The sequence below is a fragment of the Falco rusticolus genome, chromosome 2 (assembly GCF_015220075.1).
Source record: "Falco rusticolus isolate bFalRus1 chromosome 2, bFalRus1.pri, whole genome shotgun sequence".
Taxonomy (NCBI): Eukaryota; Metazoa; Chordata; class Aves; order Falconiformes; family Falconidae; genus Falco; species Falco rusticolus.
Genome location: NC_051188.1, coordinates 72,422,257 through 72,443,273, shown reverse-complemented (window position 1 = coordinate 72,443,273; position 21,017 = coordinate 72,422,257). Strand labels below are relative to the sequence as shown.

Below are 21,017 nucleotides of genomic sequence, written 5' to 3'. Positions count from 1 at the left end.
TTGCAAAAGACATTCTTTCTGTCACCTCCAGCTACATCATAGATTATACTGGCAAATCCTCTGTTACCATTGTAGTATATAGTGTACTTTATTAATTCTGATGTGCTGTGATTTTTTTTCTTCCCATGCCTTAACCTGCATCTCTGTTCAAACCATGCTTTGGCCTGACCTGACACAGTACTCTGGAATATGCTGCCATACATGGGACTGTGCAAGTCCCAATCCTGTTGAGACTGAGAATCTTGCTCTTTCCTTGTCCAGAAAAGAAATAAACCTGCTGCAACCAGGTCACAGGTTCTTACTCTTTCTTGAGTTGGAAAGTGGCAGACCTAAGGTGCTCCTCCCCACCTCCCCCCCCCCCCCCCCCCCCCGCCCCTCCTTGTTTTCATTTTCTGCAAAATGATTTCTGCTGAAAACTGCTTGGTTTCCTCAGTGAGAAACAGATCTAATAGCTTAACTAATCAGTAGTTTCTGCAATTTTTCAAGACAATTAAATTAAATGAAGGTGGTTAAAAGACTGAGCTAGTTTTTTCCCTCAGATTGGACTCAATACTGTAATAACAAGCATAGTGGTTGTTTTTCCTTAAATTAACTGTTATTCACAGGTTTGAAAATCCTTTGAAAACATGGAGCATTTAAGTCTGACAGCATGGTACGGGAAGATGTCAAGGAGTTTGATGCACAGCTAAACAAAGCCACTGGACATTCCTTCACTAGGTCATTGCACAGCAATCTTTAAAAGCAGTGGCCTGGGCTTTTTTATTCAGTGGGAGGTTGTGTTCTTTGTGTTTGGTGTTTTCAGTGTCTGATATCAGAGATGGATTCTTTTTTTAATATTTTTTTTTATTTTTTTATTTTAAAGAAAGTGCCAGAAACCATACCAGGAAGCAGTGCTCAGTGTAGGCTGCAGCACGTGTAGTCACATTTGTAAATGTCTGGTCTGGTCTTTCATTGCATCTTAGTAGATTCTTCACTGGAGTAAAGCATGAGAGGGATTTATGGCAAATGTGATGTTATCGCTACCGGTACTGCTACAGAAGTTAGTTCACCAGTTGCCCTACTGAGCAGAAATTATTTTGTGATAGCTTGCAAAGAAGGAAATGCAGAAGATGCTTCTTGTCCTGTATGACCCCTTTTAAATAATGTTGTGGCTTTAACTTTTGCTCAGTGGAAGCGGAGTTAGCACAGATCTGTGTTTGAGACCCATCTGCAGTATGGACCAATTTTAATGAATACCTTTAAAGTCTCAGAGGTTTTTGGTGGGAGATAGTTACAAAACAATCCCAAGACACTTCTTTCCAGCTCATCATTAGAGACTGGGGGAGGCTCAGTTGTTCATTTTGACTTCTTTCTAGTTTTCTGTTTGCTCAAGGTTATTTATATACTTGTTGAGTTTATCCACTTTATTAAATGCGCTACTTCCTTTCTTTCCTCTTGTTTTTTGTAGGAGCTGGATGGCTTGATAGAGATAAACAAGATGACTCACAAGCTTCTGAGTAGATATATGACCTTGGACAGCTTTGATGCCATGTTCAGAGAAGCCAATCACAATGTGTCAGCCCCTTACGGAAGAATAACTCTTCATGTCTTTTGGGAACTCAATTATGATTTCCTTCCAAACTACTGCTACAATGGATCCACTAACAGGTTAGCCTGGCAGCCTTTTGTTTGCAACAGTTCTACCACTCTCCTGCAGCTTCTTTCCCAGCAAATGCTGACAAGTCCATCTCCATCCATTTAGTGTGTTTTCCATTTCTAATGCTTTACTTGAAATGAAGCAGCATGAATCATTTTACTGAATATTGTCAAATGTATGAAAGCCTGTGATTTGCCTGCAACAGAAACCAAATGTAACTGCAGCATCCAAATTCTGACATTTTAATGGCTTAGCTATGATATACTGAAAAATATACTGTGTCCAAAAATATTGCAAAGTGTGTATCAGGAAGATACTTTGGTAAACAGGGTCCTCAACTATGAGGTAAAGGAAATAAAATTATATTCCTGATTCTGCATTAATGTGAAGAAAAGGATTGTTTACTCAAGAAGGGAAGAGTTCCGTGTTCGCTGCAGCTACAGTTGCAGCCTCTAAGGAGACTGAGTAATGGAAATAGGAAGAGGAAGATAGGATCTAAAATTTGAGTAAGTGCTTGACACTTTGCATTTCTGGGCTTCTTGCTTGTTCGCTATTTTTAGGATTTGTGTTGCTTTTATAGCCTTTACTCAGGTTTTGGTTAAAGTACTCTGAAGTGACAGTAAAGTGACACTGAATATTGATCTGTAGGAAGATGAAGCCTGTTCTCATCTTTCACTCACTGTCTGCTTGGAGAGCTTTCCCTGTCTGATACCTTTTGTGGTGATTATGTTGCATCTCAGATCCAGGGTTCTGGCCAGGGCAGAAAGGGAAATGCTTTTGTGGTGGTTAAGTTGTAGCCAAGAAAATCCTGTTACATTTGTCTGTTTACATTTGAGAGTTCAATGTATTCCTGAGGAAGCTACTGTGCAGTTGATAAATCTGGAGGTCAATACTGGAATATTCAGTGCGATGTATTAAGAATCATATAAGCATAATATTAAAAGAAAATCTTGATGAAATGCTGATCCTTCGCTTGTCGGCCTCAGTGGAAGGCATTTAATACCTCCTGTAACAGTTCAGTCTGTTTTCATCCTGGCTATAAGGACTGACGTAGCGCAGACCACAATGTTTGGAAAGCGAGCAGGAATGCCAGAGGATACTAGCAGGATCCTGTGGGACTGTTGTTTGTCTGTTTAAAAAATGTATACACAAATTGAGTTAGGCTGATCCTCAGGGTTGTCGGGTAATTAATTCAGGATGATTAATTTAAGAGAGACGGTAAAGGGAGCTAGATCTTAGGCAGTATGGGTACCATGTGTCCAATTTAATCAAAAATTACTTTGGTTTTGGTCAAAAACAGCATTGTGGAGAGAATTAATGTGTGTGTTGCCATGCTACACAGTGCCCATTGATATTTGTGCTGGGAGAGGGAACAGAGAGTTTCTAGCCCTTTTGTAGTTCCTAAGCCCATTCATTATGTCTATTACCGCCTTGCTGTTAGTATGAATTTTAAATTTATGAACTTTCTCTGCATTCAACTGTATAGGTTATTGTGTGCAAATACAGGAGCGTACAGTGAGGAGCTCTGTCAGAGCTGCTAGATTAATTCTTGACTCTTGATAGGTCATGTAATGTCTTGCATGAAAGCTACATGTAAACAAGGGAAGAAAAATAACAACTAAAGCATGGAAGAAAGAGAAATAAACATGATGAAAAGCAGAGGTTATTGGTGGGGGGGAGTCGGAGGTAGAGCTCCTGGGAAATATGTAATACCTGTGGCTTGCCTTTTATTAATTTGACCACAGCCTAGGTGTAAGGCTTCTTCTTTTAAAGTTAGTGTTTTGGTCAGATTGTATCCAGACCCTTTTGAAGCTCTTTTCCCAAGAATGCTTGAATGTGATAATTTCAAACATTTGTCAGGGAGTTCAAGTGTTTAGAAACCCTGATGTTTGGTTCAAAGGCTAAGGCTATGCACATAGAAGTGTTGAAACACATTGCATGTTTAATTATTTCAGACTTAAGATTTTTTTTTATATATATCTGATAATGTACTGAGATTAAACAGTGAGGCTGCTATTAAAAGATTTAGCAATTTAATAACTGCAGTTGCTGATTTTCTGAAATTTAGTCTCATTAATGCTGGCCAGCTGCACAGCTGTGTCCAGACTTGGACACAACAGTTTGTGGAGAAGAAATAGGGGAGATAAGTGAGGGGACCTCTGCAGATGGGCATTAGCAATGAAATCCAAGGGTGTTTTTAATCCACCTGCTATCAATCATGAAAGAAAGAGAACAAATGTTTGGATAATGGCATGAACATATGAACTGTAGGTGAGGTCAGGGCTCTCTCTAGTCCAGTGTCCTGATGCCAGCAGCAGCCGTGCAGGGGCCAGTTATGAGAACAGAGGAGGCTTGTGGTCATTTTTCTCCCAGGATATGTGCCAACATCTAGCAATGATCAGGTGTTTCTGTAAAAAAAAATGGTGCAAAGTTAGTGCATTTCTGGCCCTTTACAGGTTGTTTTTCTTCCCCCATTGCTTTGTCCAGTCCTTTTTTTAAAGCTATGTGAGGTTTTGGCATTCATGTGTGCTATAATGAAGAGTCTGCAGTGCTGTGCTGTACAAAAAAACCCCCTCTCTTAGTTTGATCTCAAGCAGTTGCCTGCCAGTTCTTATACTGAAAATAACCATGAACAGCCATTTCCCACTTGTGTTTTCTGTGCTGCTTGGGATTTTTTTTTTTTTAAGAGCCCTCTCTTGTATTGGCCCTCAGTTACATGTTTTTCCAAGCTAAAGGACTTTCCACACCAGGAATCTTTTGTCACACTTATGCTTACATCTGTGTTATTTTCATTCCGCTGTATCTTCATGGAGTTAAGAGGACTAGGGCTGTCCATAGGGTTCAGATGACACAAGGGCAACTTCCAGGTTTTTGTCCTTTGTTCCTTTTCCACTATTTGTGTATTCCTTTTTTTGCCTCGTTTTCTTTACTAATTCTAAGCTGGGTCTTCTCCCATGATAGGTTGTTTTGTATTGAGGGCTAACAGAGGAGCAAGTGTGAGACAGCCTAGACATTTAGTTGGATTGAGGATTTTCTGTGCTTTCTTGACACAAATGACACGAGATTCTGGAGGCAGTAGCCAGACTTGTAGCTTCATCTCCTCTCAACAGACTATCCAAATCTGTATTCTCTGCTAAAAATTCATGTGTATAGCATTTTTCTAAATGCAGCATGACATGTTTCATCTGAGGATACAGATTTTTCAAAGAACGAACAAAAACTAAGCTTTTTATTTTTCAGTCTTCCTACCTGTATGCCTCTCCCCTGTCCTTTTTTGAGCTCTCTGTCTCTCTCATACTGCTTTTGAGACTAGTTTTCATAAGAGAACAGCTGTGTCTTCTTGTCTTACATGTACTGGTGTAGTCACTGTTCAGAAAAAATTTCAGCCCTCTCGGACACTGCTGGAGCAAACCTGAAAAGTAGCACTGGCAGTGAAAACTGCCTAGTTTCGGCTACAAAGAGCCAAATGGTGCAGGGATATAAGCTTGTGCAGAGTAGGGGAGACTGTAGTCAAGTACCTTCCTCCACCTAAAAAAACAGCAGAAAACCCAAAAAAAAGTCTTTCTGCCAAAAGGAAAAGTGATAGCAATGGAGTGGCAGATATCTGTTACTCATTCATGCTCTGTTTCCTCACCCTTCAGTTTGTAGCCTCCTGTTCTGTCTTGACATGCATGTTCAAGAGTGACAGGTTAGATACAGCATTCCGTAAGAGAGGAGGTGTAGGGCTACCCTTACATCTGGGAGAGAGAACAAACTAATTTGAGAAGACTGGAAGTTAATAAGTGTTCATACTGATTAGACAGGGAGGTGCAGAAGAACACTTTCTGTACGAGCTAGGAGGGAGGACTGTGATCTCTTATTACTTCTGAGATGAAGCTCAGAAAGTTCATGAATGAGATTGATTGTCTGATCTGGTACCTGCAGTAGCAAGGCAGCAGGCTCACTGACCAAAGTGGTCTCTTGTAGGTTTCTCCTTATTGTCTTAAATAGATATTGTGATTAGAATCACAGAATAATAAGAATCATTTAGTTTGTAAAGTGGTTACTATGAACTCCATCCTGGTAGGTATTACAGAAACACCAATATAAAATTATTTGATCCCTAAAATACTTTGGGGCTTATGTTGTCCATCAGCAATCACTGTCACAAAGCTTTGGTAAGCCAGCAAGCTTTTCATCTGCTTAATGTAATTTGACTGCTTACAACCTGCATTGATTAAAATGGATGTACTCTGTAAGATCATCAACACTGATTAAAAACTAAAAGACCTGATTATCTTGGAGTGTGCCAAAATCTGCGTCCAGCAGTATCTGAGAGAAAGTAAAAATTTGCCTGGCCTTAGCATTGATATTCAAAGAGCTTCAGTCCTTCAAAGAGATGTTTCTGTTTCTTGGAGGAGGAGCAGGAAGAAGCCAACCAACAGGATGTCAGAGAGAAAGAACGAACACACACACCCCACGCACCCCCACACCCCCAAACATACACAAAAAGTTTGAAGAATAGCAGATCATGCTGAACTGTAAAGGTTTCTGTATAGCCCTTAGTTTTGAGGGAAGAAATCTCTAATATTAATCTCAATGATCTATTTGGATTAGTCACATACCACCTAGAATTATGCACTCTCTTTAGCCTGTTGTATCCTCAGTCATAGCCATAGGCCCTCCTGCTTCCTTTGCTTAACCTCTGTCTTCCTCTCTTGGCAGCTTTCACCCAAGAAAGTGTAAAATTGGTGCTTGCTCTGAGTCTCTAAGAAAGCTTTGAGACTATTTTGCTGCTACTCTAGAACATTAGAGATGGAGAACCCCCCCAAGAATGTAGAGGAACACCGAGGAACACACAAGAGTTACATGGGCTTGTACAGAGCTGGTGAAACGCGGGGACTGTGCATCAGAAGTTTTTCTCCAGTATTTAATTTCTGAGGCTGTGATTGCTTCTCAATACAAATAGAGGCTGACTGGTTTGCTTCTAGACACTAATGACATTGTAATTCAAATATATTCATAATACCTTTTTAAAAAGACTAAGAATTACATTTACAACTTCCAAAGTCAGGGGACACACCCAGATTTAGATTCTGAAACACTCTTCCTTGTGAGGGTTTTAATTTAGTGGTAACAGATCATCTCTGGCCCAATGCATCTACATGCTGAAATCTAGTCTTATCTCAAATGACATGGTATCTCTTTCAATTTCTTTAATTTTAGAAATTGTCTTAGGGCTTGAAAATTGATGTCAGTTTAAAAAGGAATAGGATTTGGAGAGATGAAGAGAAAGAAGGGGTATAGAGTAATCTCTGGGACTGACATATGTTGCAGATTACTTTGAATTCTATCAAATGTTTACATCATCTCTGGTAAGCTCATTAATGAAGTATCTATGCAGAGAACAGATTCAAGTAATCTCAAGTTTCCAGTTGCTATGTAAATGGGAGAGAAGGGGGGAATCTTGTAAACTGAGGAAATGTAAATATAAGATTTAAATTGTATATATGTAGAGTATCAAAAATAATACACACAAATTATCTGGTTTTTTCCTCAAAAGCTCTAAATGCAAGGACTTTCTGGACTTCAAGTACAAGTACTTTTGGAAAGACAGAGCTAAAAATATATTTGAACAAGTGGCTGAAAATGTGGGCATACTTGTTTTTTAGTAGGTTAAAAAAAATACGGAAAATCTTGTCCTGAAGTTATAGATTCTCATAAGAATGTTTCAGGTTACTCAGAAGTAAACACAGTGGAAGTAATTGTAGGCAACATTGTGCAATTTATACATGTTTGGTGAAATAATTTTTTATTAGCACAGCTGGTTTTACTTTCAGCTAGAAAATGGATGTATTAAACCCAGAAATTATATGTTCTTTCTAGGAAAATTTATTAATGAAGCATTTATTTTGTCTGCTGACTAAATTCAGACGTATTTTAAACAAAACCAGATCAATATAATTGTATCTTGCGATACTATAATGTACTGCAAAGTTCCTTTCCTCAAACCTTTTCCTAGAAGCATTTATTTCACTCGAATATCTCTCAGAACAGCCTGATCTGGTACAAAAAACATTTGACGTACACTTCTTATAGCTGTTTTTCCTCTTGTGTATGTCCAGCTTTGCACCATTTACCAATAAATCCTTTTTATCAAGTTAAAAAATAAAGTACCCATCCAACATGTAAACACACGTACCATAATTTTGCTCGGTTTAGTAAAGTTAAGTGGAATCAGAATTATAGTAGATGTTGATTAATTTCCTTCTGTACTAAAACTGTAGTGCTGCAAAACGTGCGTTAACCAGTTAACAGGCAACACCAGGGGAGTGGGTCGGTGCTGCCTGTTCACCAGGGGACTCATGGCTGCCAAGTTCTGCCCAAGCACTGTTCTTTGACTCTGGGGCCCTCAGTTTGGAGCGGGCTGTTTGATCCTATCATTGGCAGTACTCCATCTGTAGTTCTCTTGTCATCCTCTTAACAGCGGGCAAAAGGTAAAGGTACATATGGTTTGTGTTGGTACATGCTCACGCTAAAGTAGGATCAAACTTTTGAAACGTTACCTTTGCTATGAGTTTTGTTATTTTTATATGGCCTTCCTCCCTTTTTTAAAGGTATTAACCTAAAGTATTTCTCCTGCTGTGAGTTTCTTTGAGGGGAAGAGCTCCGAAACACTAAGTAGAAATGCCACGTTCTTCTTTGAAGGTGTAGTTTGGTCTCAGGAACTTAATTTTGGAAGGGAAGCGCAAGGAACTTCCTTACTGTCTCTGAGAGGCTATTGCTACTTTGTTGGCTGCTTCTCTTTTTGAAGGGCTGGGCTAGAGTAGAGGTGAGAAAAATGCTGGGACCCTACGCACCACTGGAAGAACAGGGTCCCAGTAAGCGATGGAGGATTGCCTCATGATTTGTGTCCAGGCTTTTGGGCAATGCAGGCGACATGCTTCCCCAGTTTCAATGTGGGCTGAAAGTCTGGCTTTGGCTTTATGTGTAGAGAAAAGTAGTATTATACAGGGTAAGGTGCATTAGGCACAGACTTACTAACCTAAGTATAATTAATGAATTCTTTAATTTGTTTTTTATAGGTTTGTTCGGACCGTGCTACCGTTTTCTCAGGAGTTCCAGAGAGATAAGCAGCCTAATGCACAGCCACAGTATCTCTACGGATCGAAGGTGGGATTTAATTCTCTTTATGTTTATGGTTTGCTAATGTTTAAAGGTATCTTTTTTAATTATAGGAATTATGGAATATGAAAGTTATTAAAAATGGACTCAAATGCATTTTGTGAGTATTTTAATTTCAACTTACACCTATTTTTCAGACTTTGCTGTGAAGCTTGCCATATGTTTCAGCCAAAGTGCAAGTGATTAGTTGGATGGTTAGTCTTATCTGACACAGCTAAAAATAAGTCCTTCTCTCAACCACCTGCATTGCGCAGTTGCTTATAGTGGCAGAGCAGACTCAAAGAAAAAATTAATTAGTCATCTGGTGAAGTGAGAACAAGAGCCCATCTTGGGTGCAGCTGCTCCCTTGTTACAGCAATAAAGACTGTGACAGCAGGAGAAAAGGGAACAGATAGGAAAAACTGCTTCAGATGTTGTTTGCCTTAAAAGGAATATGAATTCTGACCATCCTAAACTATCAGATACGAAACTGCTTAATTTTTTTTAAAGTGTAACATTTCTTTAGCATTTTCAACCCAAGGACCTTAAAGTTGTGATGAACTTGGCCCTCTGGCCATCTCAACTCCTGTCTTAGCGTCGTCTTTCTTATGTTGCAGATTACGAGTGTCTAGAAGGTTTATGCAAGTTTTCAGTAGAGCTGTACATGGTACGCAGTAGTGTACTCTATGCCTTAAGGCAATGCCCAATGCTGAGGTTGGAAAAGAGCTTACGTGGGTGACAAGTTGAGACAGTGCTTGGTGCAAGACAATAGTCATGGGCTTTCATGGAGCTACCCAAGTGAGGAATGTTGGCCTGTATTTAGAGGATGAGATGCTGTGCTCATGTGTGCAGTATCGTATGTTGGAGGGATAGATTTATTCTCCCTGATCCCTGCACATTTATTTAATTACACTTCAGAATTACGACCTGAGTCTTAATGACAGTTAAAGGCATAGCACATGAACATATATCTGCATCTTTAATATCCAGTGAAAAATACTGATCTGCTTCCAACAGCAGTAAAAACCAGCAGTGCTATCTTCAGCAAATCGGTTGAGAATATTTAACAGGATGTCACTCTTAATTTTGCGTTGTCTTTTTGCGTATCAGGGAGGCAAAATGAAAGTATGGAAAAGATCAATAAAAATACAAGGACCAAATTATAGGTTGTTGGCTAAAAAAAACTTTTGCAGTTATGTACTCAATTATCCTTGTAGATTATACAAGTGCGCTGTGTCATTTTCATGTCTAGCTACTTTCATTATCTAGCTCCTCCTTAAACATGAGCATAATTAGTCCTTCTCTTACTATTATTTTCTGCACATCATATCCTAGTTATACGGTGCAATCTTTGTGTAGTGGTTTGCCCAGCCAGCTAGGTTTTGAGAACTGAAGAGATAGCTCAGGAGTTACAAATTTCAGTCCTAATATATCTGCTGCATTTGTAAAACTTTCATGCTTTTGAAATGTAAAGAAGGTGGAAAAAGGTTCATATGTCTTTAATGTGGAATGTAACAGCTGATTGTCTGGTACTATGAATATTTTTATATAATTGTACTTCCAACAGGAAAAGTAAATTATAGGAAAGTGGGATTTTCTTACATTAGAGTTATTGTGCTCCTTACTATTTTAGGAATTCGCCAGATGCGGTCTAAAGAGCAACCCCTCCCCCAAATTTAGTAGAGATTGCTAACTTAATTTATCTAAATGATGATACAGTGGGGTGGGTGACAGTGGATTAACTGGGGAACCCTTTTTTTTTTATCAGTCAGGTTACATTATTAAAATGAGTTTAGTAATCTTTACTCTGAGAGCTATACATTTTCAGAAATCTGATTATTTTTCTATAGGAGCAGGAGCAATCAAGAGGATTCTTAGATGCATTTCTGGAGCAAGTTTCATAACTAGATATCATAACTAGATATGCAGATATTAGCAAATATGACTAGTTTTAAATTTTTAAAGGAGTATGGTTTTATTATTGAATCTAATGTATTTTGGAATTGAGGATATTTGAATAGAATTTCAGCGGGATATTTCTACTGTACATAGCAAGTAACAAACAGATAGGAATTCTTTTATGATAGAGGCTACACATTCTATCATGTGATATAATTGCATTCTGTTATTCTGTGTACTATATAGCTAGGCTTGTCACAGAGCGTATCCCTGTTTGGGTCCTTTAATGGTTGTATCGTTGAATTGCCTCCTGGATAATAGTGAAGTATGGAGTAGCTATGTATTTTTTATTTCATTGTCTTTTTTGAGTTCTTGAACAACTGAAGATATTCAGGTGAGCACTTCACATTGATCATATAGCCAAAGAATATGACTTTTTATTTTGCTTATTGGACTTTGGTGGTGGTGGTTAGTTTTGAGCTTTTTGGTGGGTTTTGGGAGGTTGGGTTCTTTGTGATTTGTTTTTGGGGTTTTTTTTTGTTTTTTTTTTTAGCAATGCGTGGTGTTTATTTAGGTCAAGACAAGAGCATTGTGGTTTCTTGTGCATTTGTACACTCATACATACATGTATTGGACTGTAGTGGTGAAATACTTCATGTGCAGAAGCTTTGCACAAGCAATGTGCTTGCTTAAGAGTAATTAAAGAAATGTTTAGTTTTGATCTCAGAGTGTTCACATATTTCTAAATGGATCAAAGCATTTGATCTATATTTATGTATGGATGCTTAGCATATACAGGTGTGTCCACATTCTTTGTTGCGTCTAAAGTTTTCTGAGTGGTATCTTCATCCAATTAACAAAACAGAAGCCCACAGATACAACTTAGTTCTCCTGTCTGACATGGGAGCAAAGCTGTCAGGTGGGAAGAAGCCAACCTGCAAAAGTTCAGCAGCCTTTTAAGTGAGCTGCAGTATTTTAAAAACTCATTGAGCGTGGTCGTTGAGATCCCATTACTCAGGTGAAGTGTGTGAGCTTAATAAAATGAACGTTAGCAGATTGACATTTGGCAACATGGGCTGGATGCATAAAATACTTTATAGTGTATTTAGTATATAGTATACTATATACTAAAGAGTCTTTTCTGGGGATTTGATACTAAATTTACATGTTGATGAAATACCTGGTTTTATAGAGGTTGTGTAGAACAGAATTTTAAGAGCTTCCTTTCTGGCTTATACAACATTTTCCAGAGATTTTAATTCTTGTATGTCTTCCACGTGTTTTAGATGCTAACTCATTTGTTTTGTGAAAAAGGACCCCTTTTGGAAAATACTTCTCTGTATGAATATAATGTTTTTTATCTATTGCTGGTGCCCAAATTGAAACCAATTTGCACTGTGTTGCATCTTGTTACCAGTTTAGTAATCTCTTAGAATGCTTGCCACTTACTAGATCACTGTTAAAACTGGACAGTGAACTACTAAAACACAGAATTGCCAGAATCAACCTGAACAAATGTGTAATAAAACTTTCTGACCAAGAGTTGAAGAGTTGTGTAGCTCTGTGAGTGTGTGGTGACGCGAGTTCTTCAATGCTAGTGCAGAAGTCAGATGGCATTCCTTATGCGTTGCTCATTTGCAACAGTTGAGATGGTCTGTTGCTCGTGGGGTGTTATGAATGTTTGTCTAAGTAGTACACGGTAAACTCCTTGGGTGAAATGATTTCATATTTAGGTGAGAGAAATCCCATTCTGGGAGCACTTCCATAGTAGCTCCTTGCCTTCTCAATCTGATATATACATATGTCTTTTTGTATATATGTGTTTGTGTATAAATAACACAATTCAGTAGGTGAATTGCCTCAACACTGCTTCAAGACTGAACTGCTCCTTGTTCTTGGTATAGTATATACATGTGTGTATAACATATAAAAACATGTGTTGGACTCCCTTAAAACCCAAATAAAGAAACAGAGATGCCGAGAAATAAAAAGGTTTTCAAGGGCCCCAGACACAGGCGGAGATGAGAATATATGTCTTTTGGCTCCATCCCTTTAAAATATTTTCTTTCTCTTTGATGAAATCCTAGTGAGAGAAGTGTTACTGTTAATTTGATTACAAGATCATTTTAAAGCATTTTTTTCTGTCCCTGCTACCCAGCTGCCTCTTTTTGGTAATGCACCTGTAGTGTTGGCTTCATGCTCTGAAGATAGTTTTTCTGTGTCTGTTTCATGAAATGCCTTCATTTAAAACAGCAGTAAACTTGTCATCATCACAGTTTATTTAAGACTGATGTGTAAGACAAAGAAAAACATGTCAGCTGGAAGAAATGCTATGTAGGAGGTGGAGAACACATTATTGCTAACACCACAATAAAGACACCTTTTGAAGTGTTTTCTAAAAGTAATACTCGCCTCCATTCAGTGCGCGTTCCTGTCTATCCTACCTATCTTAGTAGAAAAGAAGTAAAGAAGATGCATCGACCTTAGCCAGCTGGTGTCTTCCTAGCAGCACGAGAGTCGGTATCTTTCACAAGTTGTGGGAAATGTTGTCAAAATACAGTAGCTGAAAAGACTCACTGCCTGCTGTGAAATGTTCAGCAGGCATTCTCTCGCCAAAATTTTACAACCCCTTGGCTTCCAGGGCACGGTGGGAAGGGATGGCAGCTGCCCAGCTAGCAGTTCTCCAGCCTTTACTGGTACAACCAGGCAGTGTCAACAAGAGCTGACTTTACACATATGTTCATATCAATGCCAGTTTAAAATGCCTGCAGTCACAGTGTATTTTTGTTTTTTAGACATACCTTACTATACAGCAATACTAAGATTTAATATGTTTTTATGGAATGCAAATGCACTTAAGAGATTTAAAACAGGGTGACTTCTACACGTAAGCCAGGCAAGACTTGCTATGTTGTGAGGGTGAACAGATTTCTGTCCAGTGGGTCCTTCTTGGCACTTTGCCCCATGAAGCTCAAGGCAGAGCGTGATGATCGGCAGATTTTCTTGTTACAAAAATAAAACATGTTTTGGCATGTTTTACTTCCTTGCCCCTTCATTACACAAAATGTACTATGTGGCTGTATAGAAATTTGCAGCTGGTGAATGAGTTTTATCGTTAGAATTGAAATGGAAAGAGAAAAGGAAGAGCCAGGAGTTGTTGCTCTGAACTCCATTTCTTCTTCAGGGAGTGGCGCAGAAGGTGGCTGGTGGTGGGCGCAGAAGTGTGCGAAATACGGTAGCCGAGGGTATTTACTTAGTTTCGTTGGAAGTGTCCTTACAGAGTCACTATCTTGCTTATGTTTTAGACAGGCAAAATTTCAAAGATAGAGGAAGATACTCTTAAAATCCTGGTGAGTTTAGCTTACATGCTGAGACTGACCTCATTCAGATGGGAGCTATGGGAGAGCACCGTGGTCGGCAAAGTGTGTGGTCTGAGTGTGGTAGTTTGCCGTGTGTAGTCTGAGAAGCAGTTGGGATTGTGGGGGTAAAAGTCACGCTGGCAAACCACTGCACTCGGGGTGTATGTTCCACTTGCCTGTGGCACAGCAGCCTGGGTTGTGGTCTGAAAACTTCTACTCAGTTTTATTTATGCTAGTTAAAAAAAAAAAAAAAGTTTCTTGGTCACTTGTGATTCTTTTTTATATTTGTTTGCTGTTTCAGGCTAAAGAAAAGCAACCAAAAAATCACCTTGACATGTAAACCAGTTGTCTGCTCCATGCTTCATTTTTGAGTAATGGAGTGCTCATTTCTTGGGAATCTGAACCTTTGCCTCCTAGTACCTCTGGCTGCGTATAGGCTGTTGGAAAGGGACGTGACACCAGAGGGGCAGCCAGGAGTGCAGTGAGCGGTTGGAGCTCCCCGTTGTGAGTGCCAGCTGTGCACGTGATGCATTTGAAGCAGTTGGAATGTTGTATGTAGTTAAAATCTCCCTGACAAAAGGTCTCTTAATTTGTAGCAGAGCACTGTCCTGTCGCTGGCACTTGTTCCCAGCTTTTGGAAGCTGCTGTGATGGGCTCCTTGCACGCTGAGGGATTCCCTATGATTGTGGCCAGCTGGATGCCACCTGGATGCTTTTCCTCAATGTCCTGCATCAGTTGGCGCTGCCGGCTGAGCTCCTCTGGGTCATATGCTGCACTTTTGGTCCACACCTTCCTGTGGTCTTGTTTGGAGGTCCTGTTTCGCCCTTGCAAGCACTCCTGTCTCCTGCGGCACAGGAGGTGCAGGCAGCCATAGAGGAGGATTGCAGCGATGATGAGGAGCAGGATGCTGCTGGTGAGCCAGATGCCCAGTGCCAGCTCTTTCTTGGTGTTGCTCGCAGATGCCGGGTCTTGTTCCAGCGTGTTAAAAACTCTGCATTGGTCTCTGGAGGGGTTTGCGGACTGGCAGGTCACACACACAATGTATGTTGTTAGTGGAGTTAGGTTTTCAACAACATAGGAGGAGAGACTGGTGGGCACCCTCTCTTCCTTCTGAAAGCTCTTTCTTGAATAACTGGATAGCATGCTGTTCCAGTTAGGGTGGTACATGATGCTATAAAAGCTGTCGACACAACCGGCCATTTTTGGCCAAATCACCATCGCTGTGTTTCCTGTGATGTTTTGGACGGTTATTCCCATTGGGATGTTGCTGGGGTGGGCTTTTTTCTTGCCTGGTGCTGACCTTGCTGTGGAAAGGGAAGATGTTTATTTCCCAGGGAGGTAACTTGAGAAGCTGCAGCGCTGGGGATGTCGTGAGGATCTTAATCGTAGTGCTCTGTAATTTAGGAAAGGAGTTTATTAGGAAACTATGCTCTTATCATTGGTACTGCTGTGTAAAAGTGGGAGTGGGGAGTTCATGAAGTTTGAGAGAGGTATTTTAACCTATGTATTTCTTTCTCAAGTGAAAGAATAAACATATGCTTATAGAAATTTAGCCAGAGCTGCTGCCTGTACAGGTGATCAGTTGTATCTTGTCTCCATGAGAGACAGTATGTTTTGCAGAATTTGCAACTGGGGTACTACATCCTCTCACAGTTTTTTTGTTTTTCAATGTCTGAAAAAGAAATGCAGCAGTTGTTTTTTGCTCTAGTCGGAGTATCTTGCATTTTATTTACTTGGTGGTTTATATAATCTCAAATCTTGCTTTTTTGAGTAATGAATTTTCTTACATTAAGTGGCAAGAGAGGAGTGGCAGGAGTGGATAATGAGGGATGAATTCCTCTACCATCCGCAAGGCTTCATTTTTGCCAGTCACAATCAATTGAAAAACAAAACAGTATGTGGAAGCATCACCAGATACTATTTTGTCTCCAGTATAATTCTACATTAGTTTCTTATTTGCCAATATTCTCCACTTTTTGCTGGTGAGTTAGCACATCTGTAGCCACTGTAGTGGCTGTGATGACTGTACGTCAGTGGCATCAGTATCACAATATTTAGTCTTGATGCTAGTCAGCCTCTTGGAAAAGCTTTCTCAAGCTAAGCTTAGCTAGTGAAATACAACTTTCACTATAGCATACCTTTTGGGTAAATAATGGGTTTTAAAAAAATTACTAATACTCTTTTCTGTTCTTAAGTGGTTGAATGTAATTCCATAGGCTGGCTGCACTGAACTTATACTCCTCACAATAAAATCAAAATTAAAAAAACTTCCAATATTTTGAGATTCATTGTGTTACCACAGTAAACAGTGAAAGGAAAACATCTCTTTTCTGCAATTTTCTAAACACGGCTATTAGAGAATATATTATAATAACAGCCATTGGGTGTTTTCATTTGTTTGGCATGTTGGGGTTTTTTTTCCTGTTGTAGGGTAACTTTTGAAAAAGGGCCTACCTCAGCAATTTAATCTGATCATATTAGTTAATAGTCAGTTTCTAGTGGTAGTCGTGAAAGTTTTTTCCACTGTGAAAGTCTCTTACGTTTTAAATGAAGATAAATGCCCGTGATGGTAACACTGTATTTAATTATTTATGACTTCATTGTAAAAATCAATTTATTTTTTTTATGATCATATTTAAAATGCAAAGTCACTGACTAAATTAGCTATTGAAAATTCTCCTGTTGAAGAAAGCTTGTAAGATTTGTTCATAACATTCTGAAATTATTCTGTAATACTTTTATTTTATACAATATAGGGACCTGGCAAAATATGAATTATTTTAGTGAGATTTTGGTAGTTATATTACATTAATAGTAAGAATTCTATGACTGTTTATGTACGAAAATTGCTGCTCATGGCTTTTGGATTAAACTTTTTGGGAAGTGGGAAGAAAAAGATGTACATTTATTTTCATTATAATGTAAAACCTTAGGTATGACCGATCTGGGTAGACGCTGCTATTCTAATCATGTGATAAGTGAACCCTTTCTGATACAGCAACAATATAAAGGATCTGAGTTTGCTTTCAAATAAACTTATTAGGCAGACACATTTTGGCATCTACCCAGCTTCTACCGATACTAAAATCGGGCGCATTAGTAAGATGAGAGCTTTTACTTGCTCAGTTGTCTTCTCTTTAGCTGATAGATCCCAATTACTTAAAATTATAATTTATTTTCTATAGAACTCTTCCTAACACAGTCTAGAGACAATAGTTTCATCCTCACGGGATTTTGTATGTAGAATGTTTGGATTTTAATTAAACACCAATAATACATTTATGTTATTACAAAACGCCAGTTACTGGAAGACACATAACTACTGACATGTAAATGTTGGAAAACCCGTCTGATGTTTTATGGATTAAAATGTCAGTACTTACCGTCACTTCCTGATGGAAATTTCAGAATAGAATTTTCATACGGTGTTGCTGCTGTGGAAATGATATAAACACTAAGTTCTCTGTATCCCTTTTCACATGAGTTATTTCCTGCCTGATCTCTGCTTGCCAGTTAGCTTTTTCTTCCCCTCGGATTCCCTGGACTGAATGCTCATTGCTTCGTGCTTTCAGTTTTTTTTCTGCGGTGCTGCTGGTAGCATGGTTTCTTTGTCTCTTCCACTTAAATTCATGCAAGAGCACATCTTGTCTAAAGATGCTGTTGCCTTGCTTTTCAAAGAACATACAGGAGAAAAATGTCTTTTCCCCCCCTCTCTTGCTTGTCTCTCCTTGGACAGTGTACTGCCTGAACATCTCTGTTATATGCTCTTGTGCCTGTACCAGTGATGCTGTGAGTGATTAATGTTAGCACTTTGATGACATCAGCAACTAGCAACTCTTTTATTTATTTATTTATTTATTTTAAGTAGGGGAGGGAGCAAGCATAGCTTATAAAATAATGAACTCCTCCTTTCCTTCCCTCCCTCTCCACCCACACCCCCCTTTGTTAGTGGCTCCTTCCCTAAGCATTTTATGCTTTTGTGCGTCATGGGGGGGAAGCAGTGGTGGTGTGTGATGGTGTTTTCTAAATCCCTTGTCACGGTTCATAACGCTCCGCTAATCCAGCATTTACAGGTGGACCATTTTAGGTACTTTCCCCATGAGGGTTACATTAAAGAAAGATGTATTTTTAGATTGGCTGGCTTCTTATTGTTATGTATTAGTGAGTCTTTAAATGCTGAAATCAAGTTTTTAGGGCTTGCTTTTCTATGACAAATTTCTTCTCTGTGAGGAAGATTTCCTTACCCTTAACCTTATAGCAGTGAAACACTTTAACCTACTGAAGTAAAATTCTGTAAAATTCTTCTTGTGCTATAGTTAAATAGATAGCGTGGGCATATTTATTGTGGAGACCTACCTGACTGGAAACAGCAAAAGCAAAAGATTAAATCTCCCTTTTTAGGGACAATTGTTTAAGTGCTTAGTGGATGGGGACATTCATCGGTACAAATTTTCCTAAGGTTTTACCAGTTCTATCCCCTGTTGATGCCCCAGAAACCTCTTGTGCCTGTGGAGAGCTATGGAAATGCACACGTTGTACTAGAGGGGTGCAGCTTTATGCTGTCCGTGTGGTGGGGTGTGTTGAGGGTTCAGTCTTTTAGCCGGCTCTGATGTAGTAGCAGGACTGCATCGTGTATTAGGAGTCTAATAATTAACCAAGTGTCTATTTTAGTTTGTGTTCCCAGAAAAGTGTTTCATTTGGAAATGGCCCTCCTCCACAAAATCAGCACAAGGCCACAGTCCTTAGAACAGAACTTCCTGGACTGACGGGTGGCTGAGGTCAGGGGACTCTCCAGGGCAGGGTGACCTGCAGCAGGTTGCTCAGGGATGTGTCTGGTTGGGTCTTGAATATCTTCGAGGACAGACACTCCACAGTCTCTCTGTTTGACCACCCTCACAATAGTGAAGTTTTTTCTGAGGATTTCCTGTTTGTGCCCGTTGTCCCTTGTCTGGTCACTGGGCACCGCGCAGCAAAGTTGGCTCCATTGCCTGTACTGCCCACATCAGTCACTTAGGCATGTGGATGTGATCCCCCTGAGCCTTCTCCAGGCTGGATAGTCCCAGCTCTCTCAGCCTTTCCTCACAGGAGAGATGCTCCAATCCCTTAATCATCTTCGAGGCCCACCGCTGGCCTCTCCAGTTGTCCCTTTTGTACTGGGGAGCCTGCCGCTGGACCCAGTATTTCAGGTGTGTCTCACCCATGCTGAGTAGAGGTGACAGATCGCCTCCCTTGCCCTGCTGGCAGTGCTCTGCTTAACGCAGCTTTGCTGGCTGTTGGCTGCCTTTGCCATGAGGACATACCTGGCTTGTGGTCAGCCTCTTGCTCACCAGGACCCTCAAAGTGAGAAAAAAAAAATACCCCCAAAACCCACCTTCTGTAGGTCAGGCGGTCTTGCTGTATAGTTTCATCACACAGATGGAGGCAGAAGTTCAGGCCTGCAAGAAATATAACTAAATCTTTAACTAAATTTCAGTACTGGCAGCTGCTTGGATTTTCACATTGAGAAATAAATTGCTGGTTATAACTTTGTGGTTGTTGAAGCATGGTAAAATTAATGTGATGTTTTTATGTGTGTTTTGATAACATATGGGAAGTTTCTCACTTAGGTCAGGAGTTGCCTGATTCAAAAAGTTGGTTTTGAATTTCTAGTTCTCTCTTGTTCTGACTTAGATGGTCTCCTCTGAGCCTGTACTTTCATGTATTTCTTTCACAGTGCAACGATTTTTGACCCATGAGGGCTTGTGAAGTACATCTAGGGCATCCACAAAAGATGGTCAAGAACCTGTTGCCAAATTTGCGTTTGCTATATATCAGTCTAGAATCTAATTTTTACATTTCTAAGACCACGGTTCAAAACATGTTGGATATATAGAGATTTACAACATAAATAAGAATGTGTATCTTCTATCCTGACCTCTTCTGATAGGTGATTTGTAAGCTCTTTTATGAGACCAAAATCCTCCAAGAGCTTGATAAAGTTTCATGACTTGAATCCTAGTGGTTTCTTTGTGCAGTGCCATGTATTACAGCATCTGGTATTGACTTGCATGGTTAATTGGAGTAGGAGCTGCACTGAAGGGAAGGTCAGTGTTCTTCCTGGATACTGGTGAAAGAAAATTTTCTGTTACAGCTGGTGTGTGTGGAGTTGAAAGTCTAAGTGTTCTGTCTTTCATGCATATATTAGAATGAAAACTGTATAAAAGAAAAGGAAACACAACAGAACTTTCTGCGAGAATGGTTAACAAGATTCCCTTTTAAAATTAAATTTCAGGATGTTAGGAGAACAGTACACTTACAGAAATGGAGGATGTTACGTTGGCTAACTCCTCTTTGATCTGCAGGTTCAGCAAACAGCTCCTAAATCCCTACACAACATCAGTCTGTACAGTTGTGTTCACTTTGAAGAAATAGTCATTAATACGGTAAAGCACCTGGTCGTATTTATACAACTCCAGAAGAATTTCCGTGAGGTTGCATCTCAGGCTTAGATTTGCTTTGATCTTGTGTACAGCTAAGGGATTTGAAAAAGAGAGATCCTTATTAATTAGTTGCAGAGAGCAGTAACTGCAGAAGGTGCTTTTTTTGTAGTTGAGTCCTCAGAGACTTAAAACACCTATTAGGAACTGAAAAATGAAGTAACTTCTCTCAAGATGTTTTGTACGTAAAATGGATGATCGAGGAATAGAAGCTGTGCTTTAAATTCAGGGATCTGAACATTGGCATTGAGTACTCATATCCTTTTATACCTGTGTAAATAGAAAAATACAAAAGAAGAAATGTTCATGGTTTTATAAATGGTAAGTGGAAAAAACCAGTATTTAGAAGGTTTTCTTGCTACTACAGACATTTTGGTTGGAGTTCCTGCCTTAGAAAAGGGAAGCTTTGCATTTAACTTCTTGGAGAGAGAGAGAGAGAGATACCAAGTTATTATTTTTAGTATGCTTTAAAAAGCTGTTTAAATGAGATTATTATAAAGATGC

General features: G+C 39.4%; 2 protein-coding genes across 5 annotated transcripts in view; one reads left to right on the top strand and one right to left on the bottom strand.

The window, feature by feature from the left end:
• CYFIP1 (cytoplasmic FMR1 interacting protein 1) overlaps positions 1-21,017 on the top strand; it is a 76,578-nt gene that overhangs the window by 38,429 nt on the left and 17,132 nt on the right. For all 3 annotated transcript variants that reach the window (XM_037376125.1, XM_037376124.1, XM_037376127.1), the window contains 2 exons: positions 1,448-1,647; positions 8,701-8,788. In XM_037376125.1, coding sequence (XP_037232022.1) covers positions 1,448-1,647; positions 8,701-8,788 — 288 coding nt within the window. The remainder of the gene's footprint in view (positions 1-1,447; positions 1,648-8,700; positions 8,789-21,017) is intronic.
• Positions 9,287-21,007, bottom strand: LOC119142770 (fibronectin type III domain-containing protein 9-like). 2 transcript variants are annotated; one of them, XM_037376132.1, is made up of 2 exons: positions 17,421-21,007; positions 9,287-15,341 (listed from the first exon to the last, which is right to left on the bottom strand). In XM_037376132.1, the coding sequence occupies exon 2, from the start codon at positions 15,292-15,294 to the stop codon at positions 14,623-14,625; it is 672 nt and encodes a 223-aa protein (XP_037232029.1). In that variant the 5' UTR covers positions 15,295-15,341; positions 17,421-21,007; the 3' UTR covers positions 9,287-14,622. The 2 variants fall into 2 exon arrangements, with proteins under 2 accessions (XP_037232029.1, XP_037232027.1); XM_037376130.1 differs by having other exon boundaries at positions 9,287-15,430; positions 17,421-21,006.

Excerpts from the sequence above, each read along its gene's own strand:
- LOC119142770 (XM_037376132.1), bottom strand. The coding sequence starts at position 15,294 with ATGGGAATAACCGTCCAAAACATCACAGGAAACACAGCGATGGTGATT.